The sequence below is a fragment of the Halichoeres trimaculatus genome, unplaced genomic scaffold (genome assembly GCF_033239565.1).
Source record: "Halichoeres trimaculatus isolate MK-OKI-2021-1 unplaced genomic scaffold, fHalTri1.1 fHalTri1_scaffold_16, whole genome shotgun sequence".
Taxonomy (NCBI): Eukaryota; Metazoa; Chordata; class Actinopteri; order Labriformes; family Labridae; genus Halichoeres; species Halichoeres trimaculatus.
This window is the reverse complement of record NW_027437194.1, coordinates 26,934,111-26,955,354: the sequence shown is the minus strand read 5'-3', so window position 1 is coordinate 26,955,354 and position 21,244 is coordinate 26,934,111. Positions and strand designations below refer to the sequence as shown.

Sequence of the window (21,244 nt, the reverse complement as noted above, 5' to 3'; positions counted from 1 at the left end):
TGTAGTTTATTGGTTTTCGTGGTACAATTTTTCATATTTTGTAAGAGCTGGTTCAAAGGACTTCAATCCTGACATCAAATACTCACCAGATTACAAGCAAACCAAGTAAAGCATCAGGGTAAAGCAACAATCAATTGATAAACCCTTCTTTTGCAATGAAACAACATCATTGAATGCAGGTAAGCATCGATGTGTTCAAATGTCCCTCAGTTTGCCTTCAGGAACTCTGTGTCTGCAAACAAACAAAAATACATCAAACACTTTAGTGAGTTTACAGAGATGCATGAAGGAAAAACCAAACAGGCGTTTGTGGGATGTGTCTGTTTCAGTTAACATTCTCACCATCAGCAGCGTTGGCCACGCCGCAGTACTCCTCACACTCTGCCTTGCTGTAAAACTTGTTGCCGTTGTTCTGGCAGAAGCCCACTTTGTAGGCCACACACAGACCAGCAGAGGAGTCAAAGGCCCAGATCTGGGGGTGACCTGTGCAGGGCTTGGCATCCATGGGCAGACGGCACGCCGCTAAGGAGGAACACCAATGGGGTTTATATTTACAAGAGTTTCAGGGTTTTCTAGTTTTTTTCCTTTATCACATTTTAGCAACAAATTTATCTTGGTCCATGCACAGCAAACACACTTAATCTTGGACTGACACAGGCGGTGATACAATGGATGAGAAAATACTGATGCACATCACTTCTCACCCTCAGTGCGACATCTCTGCAGACAGTTTCGCTCGTTCTCAAAGTTGTTCTGGTTTCCCATACAGCCTCCATAGTTGAACTGCTGACAGCTCATTGAGGAGGAGTTGTAGAAGTAACGTGGCATCAGCCCGAAACAGGGTCCTGGGTCTGGACCTTCTCTACAGGCCTCTGTGGACAGAGACAGAGAGTTAGAACCAGAGAACAGTCACTCTGTGGGTGCAGCAGGATCAGGATCAGGATCAGGATCTCATATCCTCTGTAAAACTTCCTCAGTTCTTACGGACTGATCACTCACCAGATGAATTGAAGGGAGCAGACATGGCATCACCAGAACCCTCTGGCTCTTCAAGCTGCACGGCAGGCTCCATGTTCCTCCTCTTCCTCTGCATCATCAAAACAAAACATACTCAGTAAGACACGAAGAGCTATGAAACCATTTTGAACTTGATGTTTTTAACAAGTCAGTACATTATTTATTTTTCCAATATGAATGATTTCAATATCAATCTGTAGCTAACACTGGTAGCTTAAAAAGAAATTGCATCTGCTTTTAGTCAGGGTGGGATTCATATTACAAAAAAAGTAAATAAATAAATAAATAAAATCTATTCCACTGAATCTATTTCCATAATTTAGAAAAAAAACCCAAAACAAATATACAATTAAAAAAAAAAAATTCAACAAAAAATAAAATAAAAATAAAAATAAAAAAACAAACAAACAAACAAACAAACAAAAAAGAACAAAAAAAAAACACCCAACAATTTCTGATGATGCAAGGTGAGAAAATTTAGATGGAATAACTAGCTACACATTTAGTACCTGAGACTGAACGTGAGGTTCTGGTTGTTCCACCTGTTCTCCAGGAACACAGTCACCTACAGAGACAGGAGTGAAGAAATCAGTGGTTGTATTTATTAATCAACATGATCATCTCTAAATTTCTAAATTTCTAAAACCTGTACATTCATATTTCTTGTCAATAAAATGCTCACACCTCCTTGTGGGTATGGCACAAAAAACTGTTGGTCACAGCAAAAATCTTGTTGCAGACGTGTTGATCTGAGTGTAAGTTTTTTAGTTTGTTACAGTTTTTATTTGAGGAGCTCCTATTCGTAACAAATGTTATTAACAAAACCCAAATACCAACCTAGGATACAACTGTCTCTAAGTAGGATATTGTGACAAAACTAAGATAAGATCCAGTTTTTATCTTCTGAAGAGAACATTTAGCCCAGGGTTTGACACTTCTGTGGAAAAGTTTGATATTTAGCTTTTAAAGGTCACATATCTGCATTCATGACCGCATAGACAATACTTTCTTCCTTCACAGTAAAGTCCTGCTTTGAAGTCAAGATGGTTACCACTATTTTTTATTGAGTTATCAAATATGACTACTCTAGGGTTTGTATTTTTCTACATAGTTACATCACTGTTTTTGTTCAACTGCGCTCTCTGGTGTTTTTTTTGTTTTTCTCACCTGTCACCTGTTTGTCAGCCCCTGCAGACAATCAGGTTGGGTCTATTTAGGCAAGGCCTCTTAATTAATCACTCTCTCTTCTTCCACCTACACAGCAGCAGCTCAGCAGTGTTTTTCCCCTGGTTTTCAGGTACTTTCTGTTGAACTGCTGATAAACTAAAATCTTAAAACCTTAAACCCCTGTGTTTTCTCCATTATTATGTTCGGTGTTTGAGCCAGCCGTAACAACATGCTGCTGCAGGTCCAGCTGGAGACAAGACTGGAAAAGGAGCAAACATTTGAAATTCTCTGTGCAACAGTTTAACTTTGTGGATTAAAATGAAACTCAAGTGGAGTGTGTGCATCTTTGCTGTACCTTTGTCCTGCTTGATGACGATTGTGTCTTCACCCATTCCTTGTTCTCTGACCAGACGTTTGAAGTCTTCCAGCACCGTGTCTCTCACAGACTTGGTTCGACCTGAAGAGGAAATAAATCTCTTTTTTAATTGTCATAACCTTTCATGTCAAATTCATTATCTGTAAACAAAATAAAACTCAATCCAGTGTGGAAACCTAACACTCGAGATGAACTCTGAACAAACGTCCTGAACAGAGAAGGTATCCAAAGTGTCCACTCACTGTAGAGTTTGACTGAGGTGCTCGTGTCCCCTGATGATTTCTTTTTGACCATGATCATGATGGCGTACTCGTTGTAGTTTGTGTGAACCACATAGGCATCCACGTCTGAGGCCCACCCTGATAATACGACAGACAGAAAAGTCAGACCTGTTCAAACTTCTGGATGACGCAGAGGGAGACGCAGAGGAGCAGAGACGTACTGCTAATGTGGTAGAAGAAGCGTCCTGGTATGGAGGTCAGCTCATAGTCCCCAGACATTTCCCTGCATGTCCCATGTCTGCACATACACAAAGGACAATACAGTGTTAGGGCAAAACAAGAGTGATGTGAAACATTTGGACTTAAGGTTTGCAGGAATAGATCCGATTTGGTAACTTAGGTCCACTGTAAGTCACTGGTTTAGATACAGCAATTAAAAATCAGAACATCCCTTCGGAGAAGATGGATGATGGATGAATGCACAAGATCCATCAAAAGTGGCAAAATAAAATCACTTGATAATGTGCAAAAAGTCCTTCAATCACTCATGAGTTTCCCTTCGGGGATGAATAAAGTATTCTATCTATCTATCTATCTATCTATCTATCTATCTATCTATCTATCTATCTATCTATCTATCTATCTATCTATCTATCTATCTATCTATCTATCTATCTATCTATCTATCTCAAGTAAAAGTATGATAGAAGTATCAGTCCCAAAATGAGAAAAAAAAAAAATATTGTGCTTATTTTATTTTACTGGGTGGCTTAATCTATAAAAAGTCATCTTTTAAAGGGGGTAAAATGTTTTTAACTCACTGGTTAACCAGTTGACCTTTGGCTAAATCCTGCACTCTAACACAATAAGCCAATCACAGTGCCTAGAGCCAGTCCTGCACACTCAGACACTCTCTGCCCGGACATCCATTGAGGAAAATTACAAAAAAAGTCAGTTTTACTTTGGTTTTATGAGGTTTGTCCGAGATTTTAAGTTTAAAAATGGTCAAACTGTCGTCATTGGGTACATGTACCACAAGGTATCCCAAGAGACTGGGCCACAGAGTGTAATTTTAACCTTTTCCCAAAACATACTCTAAATAGGGATGGGTACTGAATTAGGTACTTTTATAAGTACCGACCAAATACTGTCAAAAGTACCCAGTACCGATTCATGTAAAATCAAAAGGTTCCATGTTTAGGTACCTAAATGCATTCATGTGACTGTGAGGGAGTGGAAGAGTAGGTGATTTTCCATAATGGACATGAACACAGCATAACAAGTTAATATACTGAAGAATGAATATTTTAATTGAAGAAAATATATATACTTTATTACTGAACAAACTGATATTTTACCACATAAACACAAAAAAGTACTGAAAATAGGTACCGTTAAGTACTGGTACCAATTGCCAGGTACCAGGCATTGGTACCATATCGTTTCAAGAGTGAAAGGTACCCATCCCTAACTTTAATGGAGAAAAGTGTCTTTGTCTGATAAGGTTGTGCAGTAGAGCACAACATCAGCTCTGTGTGAATGATAAAATGAAGAAGGGTGTCTCCATCTGCTCTAAAGTAAGCTGGCATGGTATCTGAAGCAGCAGATTGTGACTTTGCTGTAAAGAATTATAAAGTTATCTTTGAATAATCTGCAAAAAAGTCCTTCAGTCAAACTCAAGTAAAAGTGTGATGGAAATAGCAGTACCAAAACAATGTAAAAATAATAGTTATTGTGCATATTTTATTCTACTGGGTGGCTTTATGTATAAAAAGTAACATTTTAAAAGGGGTAAAAAGTTTTTAACTCACTGGCTATCTGTAATAGCTGAGATAACAAAGGTTGTCATATGTTCTGCTGAATGATTTAGTGTAAAAACTATAGCTCCAAACTAACAGAGACACACTCTTGGTAAAGATGGTTAAAGGGATGTTATATTTTTGTCATGACCAATGCTGATCCTCCATTGTGTTGTCTAAGATGCTGATGATGTTTGTCCAAGTGATTGAAGGGGGCGTGGCTTAGCCATAGTTCCATTGTTGCCAATAGCCTGTGTCAGGACAACATAAACTGTAAATAAATTTTAAACGTGATTCTTTTTATGTCATTATAAAACCTGCCAACACTTATCAATGTTTGTCATTTTTCTCACTTTGGTAGAGTTGATATGAAAGTCTGATATCTGTTTGATGATAAACATATCTAAAATGTGTTTGTTGTGTCAGCTATTTATTTACCCCAACAAGTATTAAGCTGTATGCATTCTAATGTATTCAACTACTTCTTTATAATGGTATCTGGCTAAAAAGTGTCACAATAAAAAGAGATGCTGTGTTTGCGTACATCCTGTGTTTATCTGAGATGCTTGTCCTTCTAACAAACCTGAGAGCGGTGCGAGTGGCCTTTATTTTGCCCTCAGTGGTGCCACTCTCCAAAACCATTTTACCAATCGCTGCGTCTCCCCTGTGCTGCCTCATGTGGGGACATGTACTCGCTACAGCAACATCATGCCAGGTTCCCAAGAACTGCGAGAAAGACACAACATGAGATGGTTTATACAGCCAGCACAACAGGTGGACAGTGCATCCAGAAAGTTCTTACACCACTTCACTTTCTCCACATTTTGTTTTGTTTCAACCTCATTCTAAAATTGAATAAATTCATTGTTTCTCAAAATTCTGCACACAACGCCCCAACAACAGTTCATCTTTCAGCAGGACAACAGCCCTAAGACCACAGCTAGGATAGCAAAGGAGAGGCTTCAGGACGACTCTGTAAGGTCTTTGATACCCCTTTTCCACCAAGCTGGTGCTAGTTCAAGTGTGACCCGGTTAAGAACCGTTTGCTTTTCCACAAACTGGTGCCAGCTTATTAACCTATCTTCTTCTTCTGTTGTTTTGCTTACCCCAAACTCGTCTTTTTAAAAATGGCGCTCTTCCGTGTTTTTACTCTGCTTTGGTTGGTCAATAATCCCGCCCCCACCCCCTGAAGTAAGCCCATAGTCCCTGATGTAACGTGGTTCTTTCTGCTGGCCCAGCAAAGAGTTGGTGCTTGCCAAGCACCAATTTGAGAGCCAGCAACCGGTGCTTAGTCTGTGGAAAACCAAAGAACTGGTGCTAAGTCTGGCTCTAGCTCCAAACTAGCCCTGGAACCAGCTTGGTGGAAAAGGGGTCTGAGGGGCCCAGCCAGAGCCCAGACTTGAATCTGATCCAACATCTCTGGAGAGATTTGTAAATGGCTGTGCACCAACACTGTCCATCCAACCTGATGGAGCTGAGAGGCGCTGCAAAGGGGAATGGGCCAAACTGCCCAAAGAGAGGTGAGCCAAGCCTGAGGCATCATATTCAAACAAACTTGAGGCTGTAAATTCTGCTGACGGTGCATCAAGAAAGGATTGAGAAATGGCTGTGATTACTTATATACATGTGATGTTTTTCACATTGTCTTTATGGAGTGTTGTGTGTAGAATTCTCTCGGAAAAAAAAATCCATTTTGGAATAAGTCTTGCTAGAGCCCTTCTCATGAAACAACGACCCAAAATATAACAACTTGTTAGTTGTCACATTTTGGGTCATTGTTACAAATCTGGCTCCAACAAGACTGTAACATAACACAATGTGGAAAAAGTAAAGCACTGTGAGAACTTTCCGGATGCATTTTAAATCTGAAGTTTGACATTATAAGGTGTATTAAAGTAAGAAGCGTCAATCTTGCTGTAGAAAACCCTTTGGTATGGATTTTTAGAAAGAATAACAGCTTTACTGTACTTGTTAAAATATACTTGGAATCACTATCTTGAAAGGTTTGAATTATGTTTGTCATCACAGAGATGGAGATTAAAAACACACATCAGCTCTCATTCATTACATTAAGACATAAAGCTCACCACACAGTATAAAGTATATAATAATGTATATAATTATGTTGAAATGCCCAGCGTTTCAGCAAAAGAGCATGACGTGAAACAAAAGGTTGAAAACAACATTTTTTAAAGTACATTTTTTATGTCTCGACCTATTTGTTTTGTCCAGTCTCAAGTGTTACACAAAGTATTGAATGCAATGAAAGAAGAAATAATGCGTAGGACTGCAGTAATCCACCCACCTGGGTCAGATCAAAGTTCTCCTGCGAGGGGAAAAGGGGTTCTGGGAGTACAGGAAGCCCCTGAATGGTCCAAGTGACCCCCAGGACCAGCAGGACTACCAGAGCCACAGGTTTCTGCATCCTTTCAGCCCGTCCACTCGTCTGTGAGGAGGCTCGAGTCTGAGACACTGTAAATGAGGACAGGGTCATCTCTATGACTAATTTTTTTGACCATTCCTCTGGGCGGAGCATTGACCTGTTTTGTGAGCAGCAGCCCCCGCATTCATTTCATCTGCCAAGCTAAAAACAAACATGTGAGAGAGCAAAGTTCCTCCTCTCAGTGTCTCACTCTGAGCTCTCACAGGCCTGGGACACTGGACTTCAGACAAATCAATGAAAGTGATCATCTGAGAGGGGGCGAGCAAAAACTGTGAAGCATTGGTTGTGTTTAAAGTTGGCTTCATGTCCTTAAGGACCTTTTTTTGGAGTCAGATTTACATATACAGTATATCTAAATTAAGATGTCACCAAGACTCACGGCTTGGGGCTGTTTGATATACTGCCATGGAAAAATTATTAGACCACCTTTTTATCTTGAATTCCTTGTCCATTTTAATGTCTGGTACCACTTAAGGCATTTTACCTGAAGAAGACAATGAACTTGACAAAAATTCAGCTGATTAATATTTTATTCCCTATTTGACATGAATAAGCTTTATTGTATTCCCAGGGTATATAAGAGGTCATTTCATGTCAGTAGCTCTGTGACCTCTCACATAATGCCTAAAACAGAATGAAAAAAAAAAAATCCACATTTTGCAACTGTTGCTGGCCCATGACTCAAGATTCGAGAAGCTTTATTGTCATACTAGCACACTCTTGGACATGGCACAAAATTTCACTCTCAAGGTCCATATTTTGAGTCTGATAAATATCAAAGAAAAACAGTATAAAAGAAAGGGATAAAGAATTCATCTTAAGCGTAAGTAAACAAAAATATATAAACATCGACTTAGCACAAAATATGCAACACACACACACACACACACACACACACACACACATATATATATATATATATATATATATATATATATATATATATATATATATATATATATATATATAAGAAATATGAAATATATTTACAGAATACATTTGTTATATTTCATAGTGCAGATATTTTATCAAATTTTACACTATCATTTTTTCAATATTACACTAGATTTTAGAAAATCATGAGATAAAGTATCGCCTCACCCAGGAATCTCTTTGTTGCTGTGTTTAAAACAAGCAAATAATCCCACTCTCAGACATCTGAGGTCACACTTCGTCCCAGCATCCATGATTGGTCTTGCATTTTGGCAAATTACCAACTTTATCCACCACTTGTGGCTCATAAACAACTTATTGATCACTTACAGAGGACAAACAAACAGCAGTGACGCAGTGCTACCTCGTAGATGGCAGTAATGTAATTAGGCCTATTGCTATTTCAGGAAGTGTAATCCTTAATGCTACTAATTTCTGTGGACGATAAATATATTATGATTCGCAGACTGGCCTAGAAAGAAACTCTGGTTAGTGAGTTAATCCATTCACACAATTACTGAGTCTGAGCTCAGTAGAGCAGACAGGTGTCCTTATCACTAATCTTGTTTAGTTCACCTTTTGGTTGGGTCGATTGACTCAACCAAATCGTTCTTCTGAAACATTAGAATTGTTCAGTTGGACTCAGAGAGTACAGAGAGTCACTAAAGTAGGGTTTGTTTTTTAAATTCTGTTTACAATAGAAACAGGAGTGGCTGGCTGAGGCTGAGGTTTAGTTTCACAAACTAAAAAAGGAGCCGTTCATTCTGAGAGAATCGTCCACAAAACCAACACAACGGAGTGAGTCACAGGCAGACAGTCAGGACAGCTCATCAGACTAAACTTTTATCAGATGATGGTGGTTAGAAATTGGCCTGTGTTTGCCGTATACATAATAAGAATAATTAATTTTCAAAATCTAAATTAATGGGTTTTGGTTAAAAGCTAACCAGAAAACAACATGCGAAATCTCACTCTGCACCTGTGGGTTTGAGTTTTATAATTGTATTATTTTTATTTCGGTTAAGACAGATCTTATCCGTTCACTTAAAGAAAAATTCAACGTAATCTGAAGTAATTTCCTTATACTCAGTCTCAATAATCATCCATCCCGTGCTTTTTATCCTGTTCAGGGTCACCTGTCTTCGGGTGAGGGGCGGGGTACACTCTGGACTGGTCTCCACACAGGGACAGACAACCTTTCACGCGCACACTCACACCTGAGGGCAACCTGCTGAGCCTGTTTTTGGACCGTGGAACGGGAAGAACGAGCAACAATCAACTCGTCACCTTCATGTTATGTAGCGTCAGCGCTAACTACCACAGTGCAGCTCTATTATTACTTTCTTTAACCCAAATCTTCATCCCAGCCTGCTGTTCGCTCTGTAGACAATTAAAATCACAATAACTCCCAAAAAGTGTACAGTTCGTTCAGCTTCTAGTTCTCAAAAGGATTCACTCACCTGCTTCAGAGAGAAGAGAGGAAAGGAGAAGTGAACTGATCGATGAACTGCGTCACTTTGATAATCGGACAACACAGGTGAGGCTACAGCCAAGGAGCCAATAATTCCGTGAACAAATCTTTTAAATGGATCTTTTATTGAACGAATCCGAGTCATTAAGCACATTCTAGCATCAGCAACAGTTCATCTTACATATGAATGATGAACCGGGGTAGAGTTAATCAATTAACATCACAGAAAATACCGTTTGAGGTGTTTTGTGTGTGTGTGTGTGTGTGTGTGTGTGTGTGTGTGTGTGTGTGTGTGTGTGTGTGTGAGTGTGTGTGTGTGTGTGTGTGTGTGTGTTTTTAAATGGTGTGTTTGATAAAAAGTGAAATATTAAAAAGGTAAAAGCAGCATAAAAAAAAACATGAAAAAATATTTTACTGGCCCTTAAACTGTAATATAGTTTTACAATTTTGCTTCTTTGTTTCTCAAATAATAGTTGTAAAACTTAGAGGATTCTGGCACCAACCTCAAAGATAAAATTATATATATATATATATATATATATATATATATATATATATATATATATATATATATCTTTGAGGTTGGTGCCACAATCCTCTAAGTTTTACAACTATTATTTGAGAAACAAAGAAGCAAAATTGTAAAACTATATTACAGTTTAAGGGCCAGTAAAATATTTTTTCATGTTTTTTTTTATGCTGCTTTTACCTTTTTAATATTTCACTTTTATATATATTATTTCACATACAAACATTTCTGTAATGCATAAAAATAATTAAATAAAAATTTTCAGCATTGACTTAACAGTGTTATTTTATACTTTAAAAAAGTTTTATTCATTTATTTATTTTACAATACACAATTATTTGGATGACACAGTAATATTAAGATTTTTATAATGCTGTCCTCTTTTGTTGTTCCAAATTATCTCCAACCTGAAAAAGTAAAGAAGTCTTTATTATTGAGTCAATTTCTTAGAGTTTTTTTTCCCCCATGTTGATATTTACCTACACTTAACACCATGACTTAAAGCCTGTAAGAGCATCTGAAAAAAATGTGGCAGAAATGCCAAACTGCCAATATAGTGTGTCTTAAACAGGAGAAAAGGAAACACAAGAATGCAAAAGAGAATCATAATTCTACAACACTGTTATCATATACTCACTTTAACCACCATAATGTGAAAAAATCCCAGCATCCTCTTCTTCAACAGGAACCACAGGTGGTCTGAGGCTGAGTCATGATGGGTTTTGTCACCTTCTCAACTTGAACACACTCACCTTACGAGACATTTATATATTATTATTATTATTATTATTATTATTATTATTATTATTATTATACCAGCTTTACACCTGTAAGCGTTTGTACCTTTGCTTTGGTTCATGATGATATCCTCATCTCTCATCCCATATTGTCTGACCAGTGATTTGAAATTGTCCAACACAGCAGAACCAACCATCATGGCTCGACCTGGAGGCCAAAATACCAAATAATGGACGTGATTTCTTTATTGAAAGAAGAAAAAAAAGGGAGAGGTGAAATCAGGAATTATATAGAAGAATAACTGTCACTCACCATAAAGCTTGGCAATGATGGTTTTATTTCCTGATGGTTTCTCTATGCTCAGCTGAAGGATCATTGCAAAATCATCATAGTTGGTATGAACTACAAATGAATCCACATCTGCACCAAACCCTGTAGATAAGAAAGAGTTTACAATAAACTGCACATACCAGGCTAACAAATTTTTCATTCAACATTATATAAAAAAATAATAAATGTATATAGGCCTACTTGCAACATGGTGGAAGAATCGTCCGGGGGTGTCTGTCAGACTATAATCAGTGGCTGTCTGCTGACATGAACCGTTCCTACAGACACACATGAAAACCCATGTTACACTGAATACTAAAATCTGTGTGTTTACAAGAATGTAAGTCTGACCTGAAGCTGGTAGACTTCATTGTGAAGTTTCCCTCTGAGGAATTGTGCTGCAGCTCCACTGTGACCACAGCAGAGCTTCCCCTCTTGCGCTGCATGTAGTGAGGGCAGGAAGAGACCACAGCTACCTCATACCACCTCCCCATGAACTGAAAGGACAACAAAGAGTTAATGTACAGTACAGCAAGGTGTTTGGATCCTTTAAGGGTTTCTTACCCTTTAATGTTACAGTGAAGGTTTTACAGAGTCATATTTCTTACCTGGCCTACATCAAAGCTCTCTTGTGTTGCTACAAGAGGTTCTGACCGCACAGGGTCAGCCTCCAGAGTCCAGATTGACCCCAGAGTCAGTAAAGCCAACAAACTTAGTACTCTCTGCATCCTGTAAGCCACACTCAGGGTCAAACTGACACTTCTTCTTTCACAACACTACAGGAAAAAATCCCCACCAAACTCACAGAGCAAAGTTCTCAATGTCTTTTCCAGTGTGGTGTCCATGTGATTGCGTGTTTGTTTACAGTGTTTAGCAATGAATCATTGGACTTCAGAATCTGGAGCTAAAACAAACAAGAGGTCAAGTCATGTTAGAGCTGATAAATAAAGAGAGGAAGGTTGAGACTGTCTGAAACATTAAATTAGATCAGTGAAAATCTAAACCTGACGTAAAATCACATGCATATATAAAGGTAGTTTGCTTTAGCATTAGTTAGCACTAGCTGGACGTGAAGGCATCACTTTGTCAGAAATCACAGGTGAGTAGGCCCTGCCCTCTGCTGGTCAGATTGAGAAAAAACAATGATATGACAGCACAAGCTGGAAAAAGCTTTTTATCCAACTTTATTTCAATGACTTTGTAAACTGGAAACAAAACACAAGCCACCACAGTGAAAAGTGTTTATTGTTTGGTGATTGGGTAAAATAAGTGAAGATAATGTAAAGCACCACAGAAGACATGATAATTTGCAGATTATGATTGTTTTTAGCCACATGATGAAGTGTTCACAGTAACAGCTTAACAGCAAACACCCAGAGAACAGTTAAGAGGAGAGTACACAGCTGCAGCAGAACATCACAGTTCATTTCCACCTTTCTCCAGCTACACCAGATAGCCTATACCATGTAAAAATACAGATTTAAATCACCCCAAAGTAATCCATTTAATGTCACAATTTCAGCATGAAAAGAAGCTCACTGCTCATCCAGATCCTGAGGGTGGGCAATTCTCTGTTGGTCAGAAAATATAACAAGGATTGAGGGTCATTATGCACTCGCCATTATCAGCATGAACACAACACTTTAATACCACAAAGCAGAGACAGAGTGAAGGACTGATAAACATGCAGTACTGCTTCTTTACCTGCAGGAGGCGGAGTCAGAATAGACTCTGCCGGGAATCCTCTGCCCAAGGCGAAGGCTTTAAACTTCTGAATGATGTTATTTCTCACAGTCTGAGAACGACCTGCACACACACACATACACACACACACACACACACACACACTGCTGCAGCTCACATGCTTATTTGGTCATGCAAGAAAAAAAAAAAAAAGTAGGTAATCATGTTTCTGTGTCTTACCGTAAAGCGCCACCTGTGTGTACTCCCTGTTAAAGACTTTGTGTTTGAGAACCAGAGCGTAGTCGGTGTAGTTTGTGCCCACCACTGTGATGTCTTTCACCATGTTGTGGCCTGAAACAAAACACAACACCGTGGAAAGAAAAAATCTTTGGTGTCAACTCAACCAGAGTGAAAACTAACAGAACGAGTGAGAAGTCATGTACAGAACGCTTAAATTCTCAAATCTTAGAAAAAAAGTTTCTGCTTTGTTTTAAAACCAACTTTACTGAAGGTGAAATTGTAAAACAAAAAACATTTTACATAAAGGGATCAATACCAGATGGACATAGTTGTAAAAGGAGACAGTCATTTTTACAGTTAACCAAAATTAAAATTTATTGCATGTAATTGAAATGTATCACATTTTTAAAGCATAAATAAAACATGTTACATCATGACTACACCTGCCTGCAACTTTAAGCCCAATACAATACACTGAGACTTGATTCTCTAAGCTCACATCCCCTTCTCTCCATCGTTTCGGTGCAGTCCTCTTAGTGTCGATGCAAGAGCCCAAGTGAGGCCTGCGTGCACCCCTCAGTGTCTGTGCCCTTCCCAACACCCTTCCCTACATGTGCAAGTCTTTGAGTTTTGTTGTAATGGTTTATTATATGCTTAGGTTTTTTTTTCCCCTAAACCTACACTGTGCCCCACCCCACTCCCCAAACAGAAGCATAGTCTGGTATTAGCTTCTTCCTCCCTCTTGTACTCTTTGGGTTTGTTTCCACCAAGCAGTCCAGTTTAGATCAGTATGGGTTGGATCGGTTAAGCCTGGCCCTGTTCGCGTTTCCACAGCCAACTGTGCCCCCTTGTGGTAGGTGGCATGTAAGCTGGATGCCAGCAGTCGCATCAGTTAAATAATAGCGCAACGCTATAGCAGTGCGACACAGTGTCCCCTGCCAATAAATCCAACGAAGAAGAAAAAACAACACAGTAAACAAAAAGCAACAATGGGAGACATCAAGCATTTTGTCTTCTATGTGATTGGCATGTGGCTCAAAGGATAATCAAACTTTGTTTCAGAGAAGGCTGTGTGCTGCCAGGGGAAATACAGCAGCCACTGTCTCACAGGAAGTGACCATTCTTTCAACCAATCAGTGGTCTGCAGTGTTGTAGCTCCACCCCCCCTACCTACGGTAGGGTCCCAAAAAGTGGGACGGCTCATCTTGTTTATCTGAGGATCTGTCCCAGGATCAGTCAGTCATAAACAGTCTTGCTGTTTCTTAGGAGGGATGAAACTAAAAGGTAATTTTTCCTCAAGGATCAATAAAGTATTTGTGACTCGGATAGCATTTTCAATCAAAGCTGCAAGCAGCGATGAACGGGCCCTCGCCCTGTGCGCGCCAGTCGGAGCGTGTGCTAGCCGCCACATGCGTTCGCCCAAGGCTTGCCAACTGGAGCATGTCCTTCTGGGGCATTTATGTTAGTTCAAGCAGTAATAGAAATGCACTCAGGCTGTAACACTGACCCTTTGTGTGCATTTTGGCCCTGATCCAACACTGTACTAGAGAGCTATTAAGGGTTTCATGAACCAGTTAAAATGGTCAACTTTGGCAGTCATTAGTGGCCACGCCCACTGACGTAGCAAAAATCAGTTTGGAATATATAATTATCAGTGTGTGCAGTGTACACAAGGCAAGGTGGAAGTTGATCTGATAAAAAACCCAGGAATTGCTCCATTTAGTCTGAGGCTAAAAATCGTCAAAATCTGATGTTTGCATCCAAATAGCGAACTTCCTGTTCTGAATTGACTATGGTCACAATAGACTTTTTGGTAGGTCTAGGCATGCTTGTTATGCCTACCAAATTTCAGACCTGTAGCTCAAAGTAGTGGGGGTTGAAACATTTTTGAGCCCCTTGGTGGCGCTATGGAGCATTTATGTTAACGCAAATAATGATAGAAATGGAATCAGAATGTGACAGTGAACTTTGGGTCCTGAGCCAACTTTGTACAGTAGAGTTATTAAGATGTGAAAAAAACGGCAAAATGGTCAACTTTGGGGGTCATTTGTGGCCACACCCCCAAAAAATATAACAATCCAGTTATTATTATTAATCTTCAATGTCTGTAGTAAACACATGGAAAGTTTGGAGTTGATCTGAGAAAAAAACCTAGGACTAGTTCGTTCAAATACATACCCTATGAAGGCAATTTTTGGTAATAAAGTATTTGTGATTCGGACAGCATTTTCAATGAGCTAATGGAGAAGAAAAAAAAAATCCTCACCATGAATATAGGGGAGAACAGGGTTAGTTGGTTGCCTCACTTACTATATTTTGCCACCAGAGGGTACTGTCTCTCAAATTAGGGTATGGTAATCTGGAGAACAGGGATCAGAGCTCTGGAGTCTTGAATTTATTTCCACACACTTATTCATGGCCACTCAGAAACTGAGCAAGGCAGTAGTCGGGGGGTGTTCACAGTGCTTCTGTCTTACTTGGATGACTCAAGTAAGACCTGACTGCTAAACTTTATCACCTGGTGAAGTGTCACCTAAGAAACTTCAGGTCTAAAGGATATCTATGGATTCATGTTCTCCCAGGAAAATCTGACCTGGCCACAGAAACTGAGGACAGCATTCATTGTATGTGTGTTGTCACATGATCCAGGTCAAATATTTGTAGACTTACGTGTACTAAAGTAGGTGAACTGTCCAGGTGTGTTGGTCTTCTCATATTGATACAGCCGACTGATGCAGCCTACAGGTCTGAAGCACACAGAGGAAACACAGGCTGTATTCATCACGTCTGAACTTGCTTATTCTGCAGGATAGAAAAATACTCACGTGGCATCCCACATTGTGAGGTTGACATTGCCGTTGGGCAGAGGTGTGATCATGCCCATGGAGGCCTTCACTTGTGATCTGAAGGGGGCAAATTTGGGAGAATCGTAGGCCAGTCCCACCCGGTACCACCTCCCTGCAAACTGGATACACAAACAGGCAGTTAAAATGACAGAATGAGCCTTTATTTATCTACTAAACATTCTTTATGAAAGTGTTTCACCTGTTCTTTTAATCTGAAAATATCTCTCACACATTAAAATGCCATAAAAAAGTACAGCAAGCCAGTTTTTGTCCTTTACATGAGCATCAACCAGGGAAATACTTCGCCCAACCAGAGCCCAGTGGTTTATATTACACAAACACAAACAAAAAACAACAAACAAAAAAAAAACCTTTAGATGAATGCACAGGTGTACTTTCATGATCAATTACTTATTGATTATTTTTCTAAGAAATTTGGCAATGTTAACATAACATAGATAGTAGATCCCAACCATTAACCCCCCCACCACTACCCAGTCCCACCCACTACAGATGGTAGTGTGCATGGAGCGCAAAATATTAGCAGACAAGGGCACCGAGAAAAAAAGAACTTTCTTCTTTAATACTGTGAGATCCCAAGACGGGGGGGAATTGAGTTCATTGGTTTCCTTAAAAGTAGTGGTCAGATGTTACTTAGATTGCTCAAACTGAAACAGAAATTGGGAACTGTTCTCGGCTGCAGGTTTTGTGAGGACAGTTTTTAAAGACCTTTGTAAGGAGGATCTGTTTTTATCAGACTTTGGCACCACCTTTTGGCACAGAGTCTCCTGCACACTGTCGTGAAGATGTCACCTAACAAGGTGTGTGTTTGTTTTGGAAATGAATGAAGATTATATCTTGTTTTTCAGTCAAATTGTCTTCGTTTAAGACAACTTTTTTACCAGATACAACACAATAAGGTAAGGTATTTACAAGGGGCAACATCAGTAAAAATGAAGCCTATCAATCAATCAATCAATCAATCAATCTTTATTTGTATAGCGCCAAATCACAACAAACATTATCTCGAGACACTTTACAAAAACATTTACAGGTCTAGACCCGTAAATGTTAATAAAATTTCTTAGCAGAAACCCAACGTCAAGACAAGATAAAGAGTCTTATCTCATCTTAATCCACCATGAGTACAGGACTTTGCAGCATTTAGCAAGTTACAATGGCAAGGAACAACTTCCCTTTAATGGGCAGAAACCTCGGACAGAACCAGACTCATGTTAGACAGACCTCTGCTTCGACTGTGTTGAGGTTAGCCTATGCAGGAAGTTCTAAAAGTAGCTGTTCGTTGAGAATCCGCTTGAGGCTGGTTGCAAAACGACCTGAAGTCACATACACACCCAGCCATAAAAACAGACTTTACAGCAATAAAAAAAAAAACATATTTACAGCCTGGTTCAAAAAACAGCTTGGGTCTGAAATGCTGATTTCACTATTGGCACACACTATACAGGGAGTGATCTTTCTTTTCTATCTCTGCGGTTTAGAAGTTATAAGGGTTGTTTGACTTCCAATCAGAGGCACAGCTCAGTTCATGTGACCGCTGGGTGCCCTGTTGCTGCTCGAAGAAAAACTCACAGCTGGCGTCATATGGAATGTGGCTGTGTCCACAGATTGGCTTCATTTTCTGTTTCAGGAACATATGGGTGACGCTGCGGCTGCTTCGCCCAAGTTTTATACAGTCTATGGGGATTTATCAGTATAGTTACAGAGCGCTACAGTTTGAAATATGACAACGAGCAAACGTTATAAGTTTGTACCGTAGTTTAGTAGCCGGCTTTATTCAGTGCTGCTTACAGTCGTCTGGTGCTCTAAAATGTGTCCGTAACGTACGATTGTAAACAGCAAATCCTGGTTATGTCCTGCCAGTCATCTACCAATCAGAGCTATCGTAACCTCACTCTTCTTTTTATTGATAGACTCTCAAGTTTGAACAGACCACTGCAGAATAACTGCTGACTGTGGGTTGGAATCAACATTAGCACTAACAGTTTATGTCTTTTAGCCTTTAGCTTGTGCTCTATCTCTCTCCTGTTCATTTTTCTTCTGCTCTTCTGTCCTTTTTCTGTCTGACAGTTAGGCTCCAGTGTCCACCATCACTACAAAATTAATCACAGAAATAGTTTTCAGCAAAGAAAAACACAGATCTCTCTTCTCACTACTGAACTTCATCAGCTGGCGTGGTGTTGTCATAGAGACTTAGACGTGACGTAAATCAATCTGGTCCTGCTCGACCCTATCAGGAAGCTAAGACATAGCATTTTGAAATAACCTGTAACCTGAAATGTTAGCGCTGATAATCTCATTTTAAAGTGTGGATTACGGTCAGGCATATATCTAGAGGTGAAACTTGTTCAAAATCACTTTCAAACTCCTCACGGCCCCTTCAAGGTGGCGTTGAGGGTTACGTTGTTTTAAAATGTGCAGCTGAGTAATGGTTTGTAGCACTTAATAAAATAATAGTAGAGCTCAATGACACAACAGAATGATATTTTGTCCTTATGCCAGTGAATCTATTCCTAAACACTAATAAAATCGAGCCGGTTGTGGCTGTTGTGTGTGCTCAAATGTATTTTTGGCATCTACATTTTTAGCCTAAATGTCCAAAGTAGGGAAAACAAACATGCTGTATTTAAGCTATGATGTAAACATCTGGGTTGACCGCAGCACTCCCTCCTGTGTGTAATAAATATAAAGACTGTAAACAAGCTGACTTTATAAAAATGAGAGCATTTTCTTCATGTAAGCTTTAAACTGTTTTTTTCCTTTGAGCTGCTCCAGGATCTGTGGGTAAATGCAGAGAAAGAAGTGGAAATCTATGGTGGCCCACAGTGGACATACATCCATACATTTGATTACTCTGTAGTTTGAGTTCTCAATTTATCTTGGAACAACAAAACAGATTTACTACAAGAGATAAACTAATTGCATTATCTTGATAAAATGAGGCTGTTTTTTCATAATAACAGGATCATTTGTACGGTGGCTTAGAAGTGCAAACTGTAATGATAAAGCTTGAAATACATTTTACAAAACACTTTTGCAATTAAAATGAAATAATTTACAAGATGCAAAACACTTTTACAAAGGACAAAACAAATTTAGAAAGTCAGAATTTTGACATAAAGGGAATGTACTAATGAGCAATGAGTGATTACTTGAGGGGTCAGGTAGTTGGTGTTGATGGAAGGTGCTGAGGAAAGACAGGGCTGCGTCAGATTAACAGAGTTTATGAGAGTTTATCAAAAGTTTACTGTGACTGCATTATTTTTTGTTCATTCTATGAAACCCACCTCAGCCCAAAAAAACGATTTTGCTTTTTTTGTGTGGACGTTCTATGGAATGTTCCCTGGGCGCTTCGTCCCTCTGTTTCTTTCATGTCATTTAAAAATTCCAGAATGGAGCAAACATGATGCACTCACCATTAACTTTTTTCAACTCTTATAAACTTCATAAATCTCACACCTCCATGTCTTTCCTCAACACTCTCTGTCAACACAAACTAAGTGACCCCTCAAGGAATCACTTCGAGGTCACATCTGGCGCATAGCACATTGCCTTCTCTTCAAAACTCTGACCTCGTAGATTTTTTTCAGGACTTGTAAAAGTGTTTTGTATCTTGTAAATTTGTTTAGTCCTTTAGTAAAAATGTTTCGTAAAGTTTACATTTGTTTTAAAGTTTGTGAAGGTATCTCAGAGTTTGTAGTTTTGGTTTGCACTTCTTGGCCACCGTACATTTGTGACAATTTTGAAAAGAGAACATCAGACTGGCTTTTGTGACTCTGTGAATTTGAAGTAAGACTGTCTGATGTTGAGTTAAGGCTGATTTATGCTTGACGCATCTGCAGGGTCTGTGCGGCTTCGTGCGTGACTTGATTTTTGCACCTACGCCCCCCTTTCACGCTGAAAATTTCTGACCTGCAGGACAGAGACGTACGGACAAGATGGCGGTAGAACAGGATCTCCCAGTGGTTGAAGTGCAGAATACAGGCATCTGTATGACTCTTCACACAGAGATCACTGTGATAACCGAGTGGTAAGTGATTCATAATGTGAAATTACGGCCACTTTCGGCAGAAAGGAGGAATCAATTAAAAGAATCTGGAAAAACCTCTGGGACAGATATGTTATGATGTAGGCAAATGCAAACTTCTTCGACTCTCATTTAGTACTCTGGTAGACGTATGTTTGTGATACACTGCCCCCTGAAGTTCAGGAATGGAAACCAACGGACACCTCACGTATTCTCTCATGCCGATCTCATACGTCACATTCTGTACGTCACATTCTGTACGTCACATTCTGTACGTCACATTTGCACAGAAAACATTACACAGCCTTTAAGAGCTCAAGAAAAAAAATAAAATTCAATAGTAATCTCAGAAAAACACAACATTTAAAATATATTTATGTATGACTGCTTGAGGCTTCCATAGATGCCTGGAGGCTCTTGTTGAAGCTTTGCCTCTACAACCAAAAACAGGTGAGGACCATCCTCATTTTGGAGAGTTGTATTCAATCTGGGAATGTCAGAATGACCTCTCTTAACCCCTCGGGATGACTCAAGATTTGTTTGTTTCAAGTCACAAACTTGAAGCTGTCCTTGAACAGTGATAACACTCAGAAAATTTGGCCCCTGCACTGAGTCTCATTCATGATGACACACTCTCAAACACACAGTTTTTATCACATATCAAACACAGGGCTTCCCAAAATCTGACATCACCAGATGAACAATACAAAAATCTGAATGTGTGTGTGTGTGTGTGTGTGTGTGTGTGTGTGTGTGTGTGTGTGTGTGTGTGTGTGTGTGTGTTACCCTCTGCAAGTTGAAGTCTTTCTGCGGCTTCACGTCAGCGTGCACCATCATCCCGCACATCACCATGACAACAGTAACCACAGTGGTCCTCATGTCTGCCGTGGTCCTCAAAAAGGAAAAACCTGGTTGGACTCTAAAAAGCAAAGACAGAGAGACAGAGGGTATCCAACCTGCGCCTGAAGTGAACTGAAGGCTGCACACACACAGGTACAGAGTGGCAAAGCCTGTGGCAATGTTTGCTTTTCTGCTGACCCACCCACCTGGTCGTCAGCCAATCACTGCCAGGGAGCAGGGGAACAGTGGCCAAGTGTTGGAGATGTGTGGCTCCAAAACAAGCCCAACTCAGACTTCACCTTCCTCTACGTGCAGGATTATATACGTATCATGGGGCTTGTGGTTGCTCTGCATCAACTCAATCATGTGCAGAAGACACAAGCATGCACATTTTCACAACAGGTTATCACATGTCAGGAGAAAAATAAAGAAGCATTTTTTTTCTTCTTCTTTTCAAAGCTTCTCAGGCCTCCTCATGGGTAAAAACAAAATAAATCTATTTAAGTTACTGCATCAAAATCTAATGTAAACAATATTATGGTAAAATATTTCATATAGATATA

At 39.5% G+C, this 21,244-nt stretch overlaps 3 protein-coding genes across 3 annotated transcripts; all 3 read right to left on the bottom strand.

The window, feature by feature from the left end:
* On the bottom strand, positions 1-7,041 carry LOC141805535 (protein AMBP-like). Its single transcript, XM_074690637.1, has 10 exons — positions 6,886-7,041; positions 5,164-5,306; positions 3,003-3,079; positions 2,803-2,919; positions 2,540-2,641; positions 1,527-1,582; positions 1,000-1,087; positions 705-872; positions 343-522; positions 1-232 (listed from the first exon to the last, which is right to left on the bottom strand). Exons 1-10 carry the CDS (start codon positions 7,003-7,005, stop codon positions 207-209), a joined length of 1,077 nt encoding a protein of 358 aa, XP_074546738.1. The 5' UTR covers positions 7,006-7,041; the 3' UTR covers positions 1-206.
* Positions 7,042-10,588: 3,547 nt separating this feature from the next.
* Positions 10,589-12,082, bottom strand: LOC141805536 (protein AMBP-like). Its single transcript, XM_074690638.1, has 6 exons — positions 11,633-12,082; positions 11,376-11,521; positions 11,226-11,302; positions 11,007-11,126; positions 10,800-10,901; positions 10,589-10,708 (listed from the first exon to the last, which is right to left on the bottom strand). Exons 1-6 carry the CDS (start codon positions 11,750-11,752, stop codon positions 10,635-10,637), a joined length of 639 nt encoding a protein of 212 aa, XP_074546739.1. The 5' UTR covers positions 11,753-12,082; the 3' UTR covers positions 10,589-10,634.
* A 188-nt stretch (positions 12,083-12,270) lies between these two features.
* Positions 12,271-20,933, bottom strand: ptgdsa (prostaglandin D2 synthase a). Its single transcript, XM_074690812.1, has 7 exons — positions 20,888-20,933; positions 20,628-20,760; positions 15,773-15,912; positions 15,618-15,694; positions 12,948-13,058; positions 12,729-12,830; positions 12,271-12,595 (listed from the first exon to the last, which is right to left on the bottom strand). Exons 2-7 carry the CDS (start codon positions 20,718-20,720, stop codon positions 12,567-12,569), a joined length of 552 nt encoding a protein of 183 aa, XP_074546913.1. The 5' UTR covers positions 20,721-20,760; positions 20,888-20,933; the 3' UTR covers positions 12,271-12,566.
* Positions 20,934-21,244: the final 311 nt, after the last annotated feature.

Excerpts from the sequence above, each read along its gene's own strand:
- ptgdsa (XM_074690812.1), bottom strand. The coding sequence starts at position 20,720 with ATGAGGACCACTGTGGTTACTGTTGTCATGGTGATGTGCGGGATGATG. Across the intron at positions 15,695-15,772 it reads CTCACAATGTGGGATGCCAC|ACCTGTAGGCTGCATCAGTC; the intron begins GTGAGTATTTTT and ends TGTGTGCTTCAG. Across the intron at positions 12,831-12,947 it reads CACACAGGTGGCGCTTTACG|GTCGTTCTCAGACTGTGAGA; the intron begins GTAAGACACAGA and ends GTGTGTGTGCAG.
- LOC141805536 (XM_074690638.1), bottom strand. The coding sequence starts at position 11,752 with ATGCAGAGAGTACTAAGTTTGTTGGCTTTACTGACTCTGGGGTCAATC. Across the intron at positions 11,522-11,632 it reads AGAGCTTTGATGTAGGCCAG|TTCATGGGGAGGTGGTATGA; the intron begins GTAAGAAATATG and ends TTGTCCTTTCAG. Across the intron at positions 10,709-10,799 it reads CATCATGAACCAAAGCAAAG|GTGAGTGTGTTCAAGTTGAG; the intron begins GTACAAACGCTT and ends ATGTCTCGTAAG.
- LOC141805535 (XM_074690637.1), bottom strand. The coding sequence starts at position 7,005 with ATGCAGAAACCTGTGGCTCTGGTAGTCCTGCTGGTCCTGGGGGTCACT. Across the intron at positions 2,642-2,802 it reads CACCTCAGTCAAACTCTACA|GTCGAACCAAGTCTGTGAGA; the intron begins GTGAGTGGACAC and ends TTTCCTCTTCAG. Across the intron at positions 233-342 it reads CGTGGCCAACGCTGCTGATG|ACACAGAGTTCCTGAAGGCA; the intron begins GTGAGAATGTTA and ends GTTTGTTTGCAG.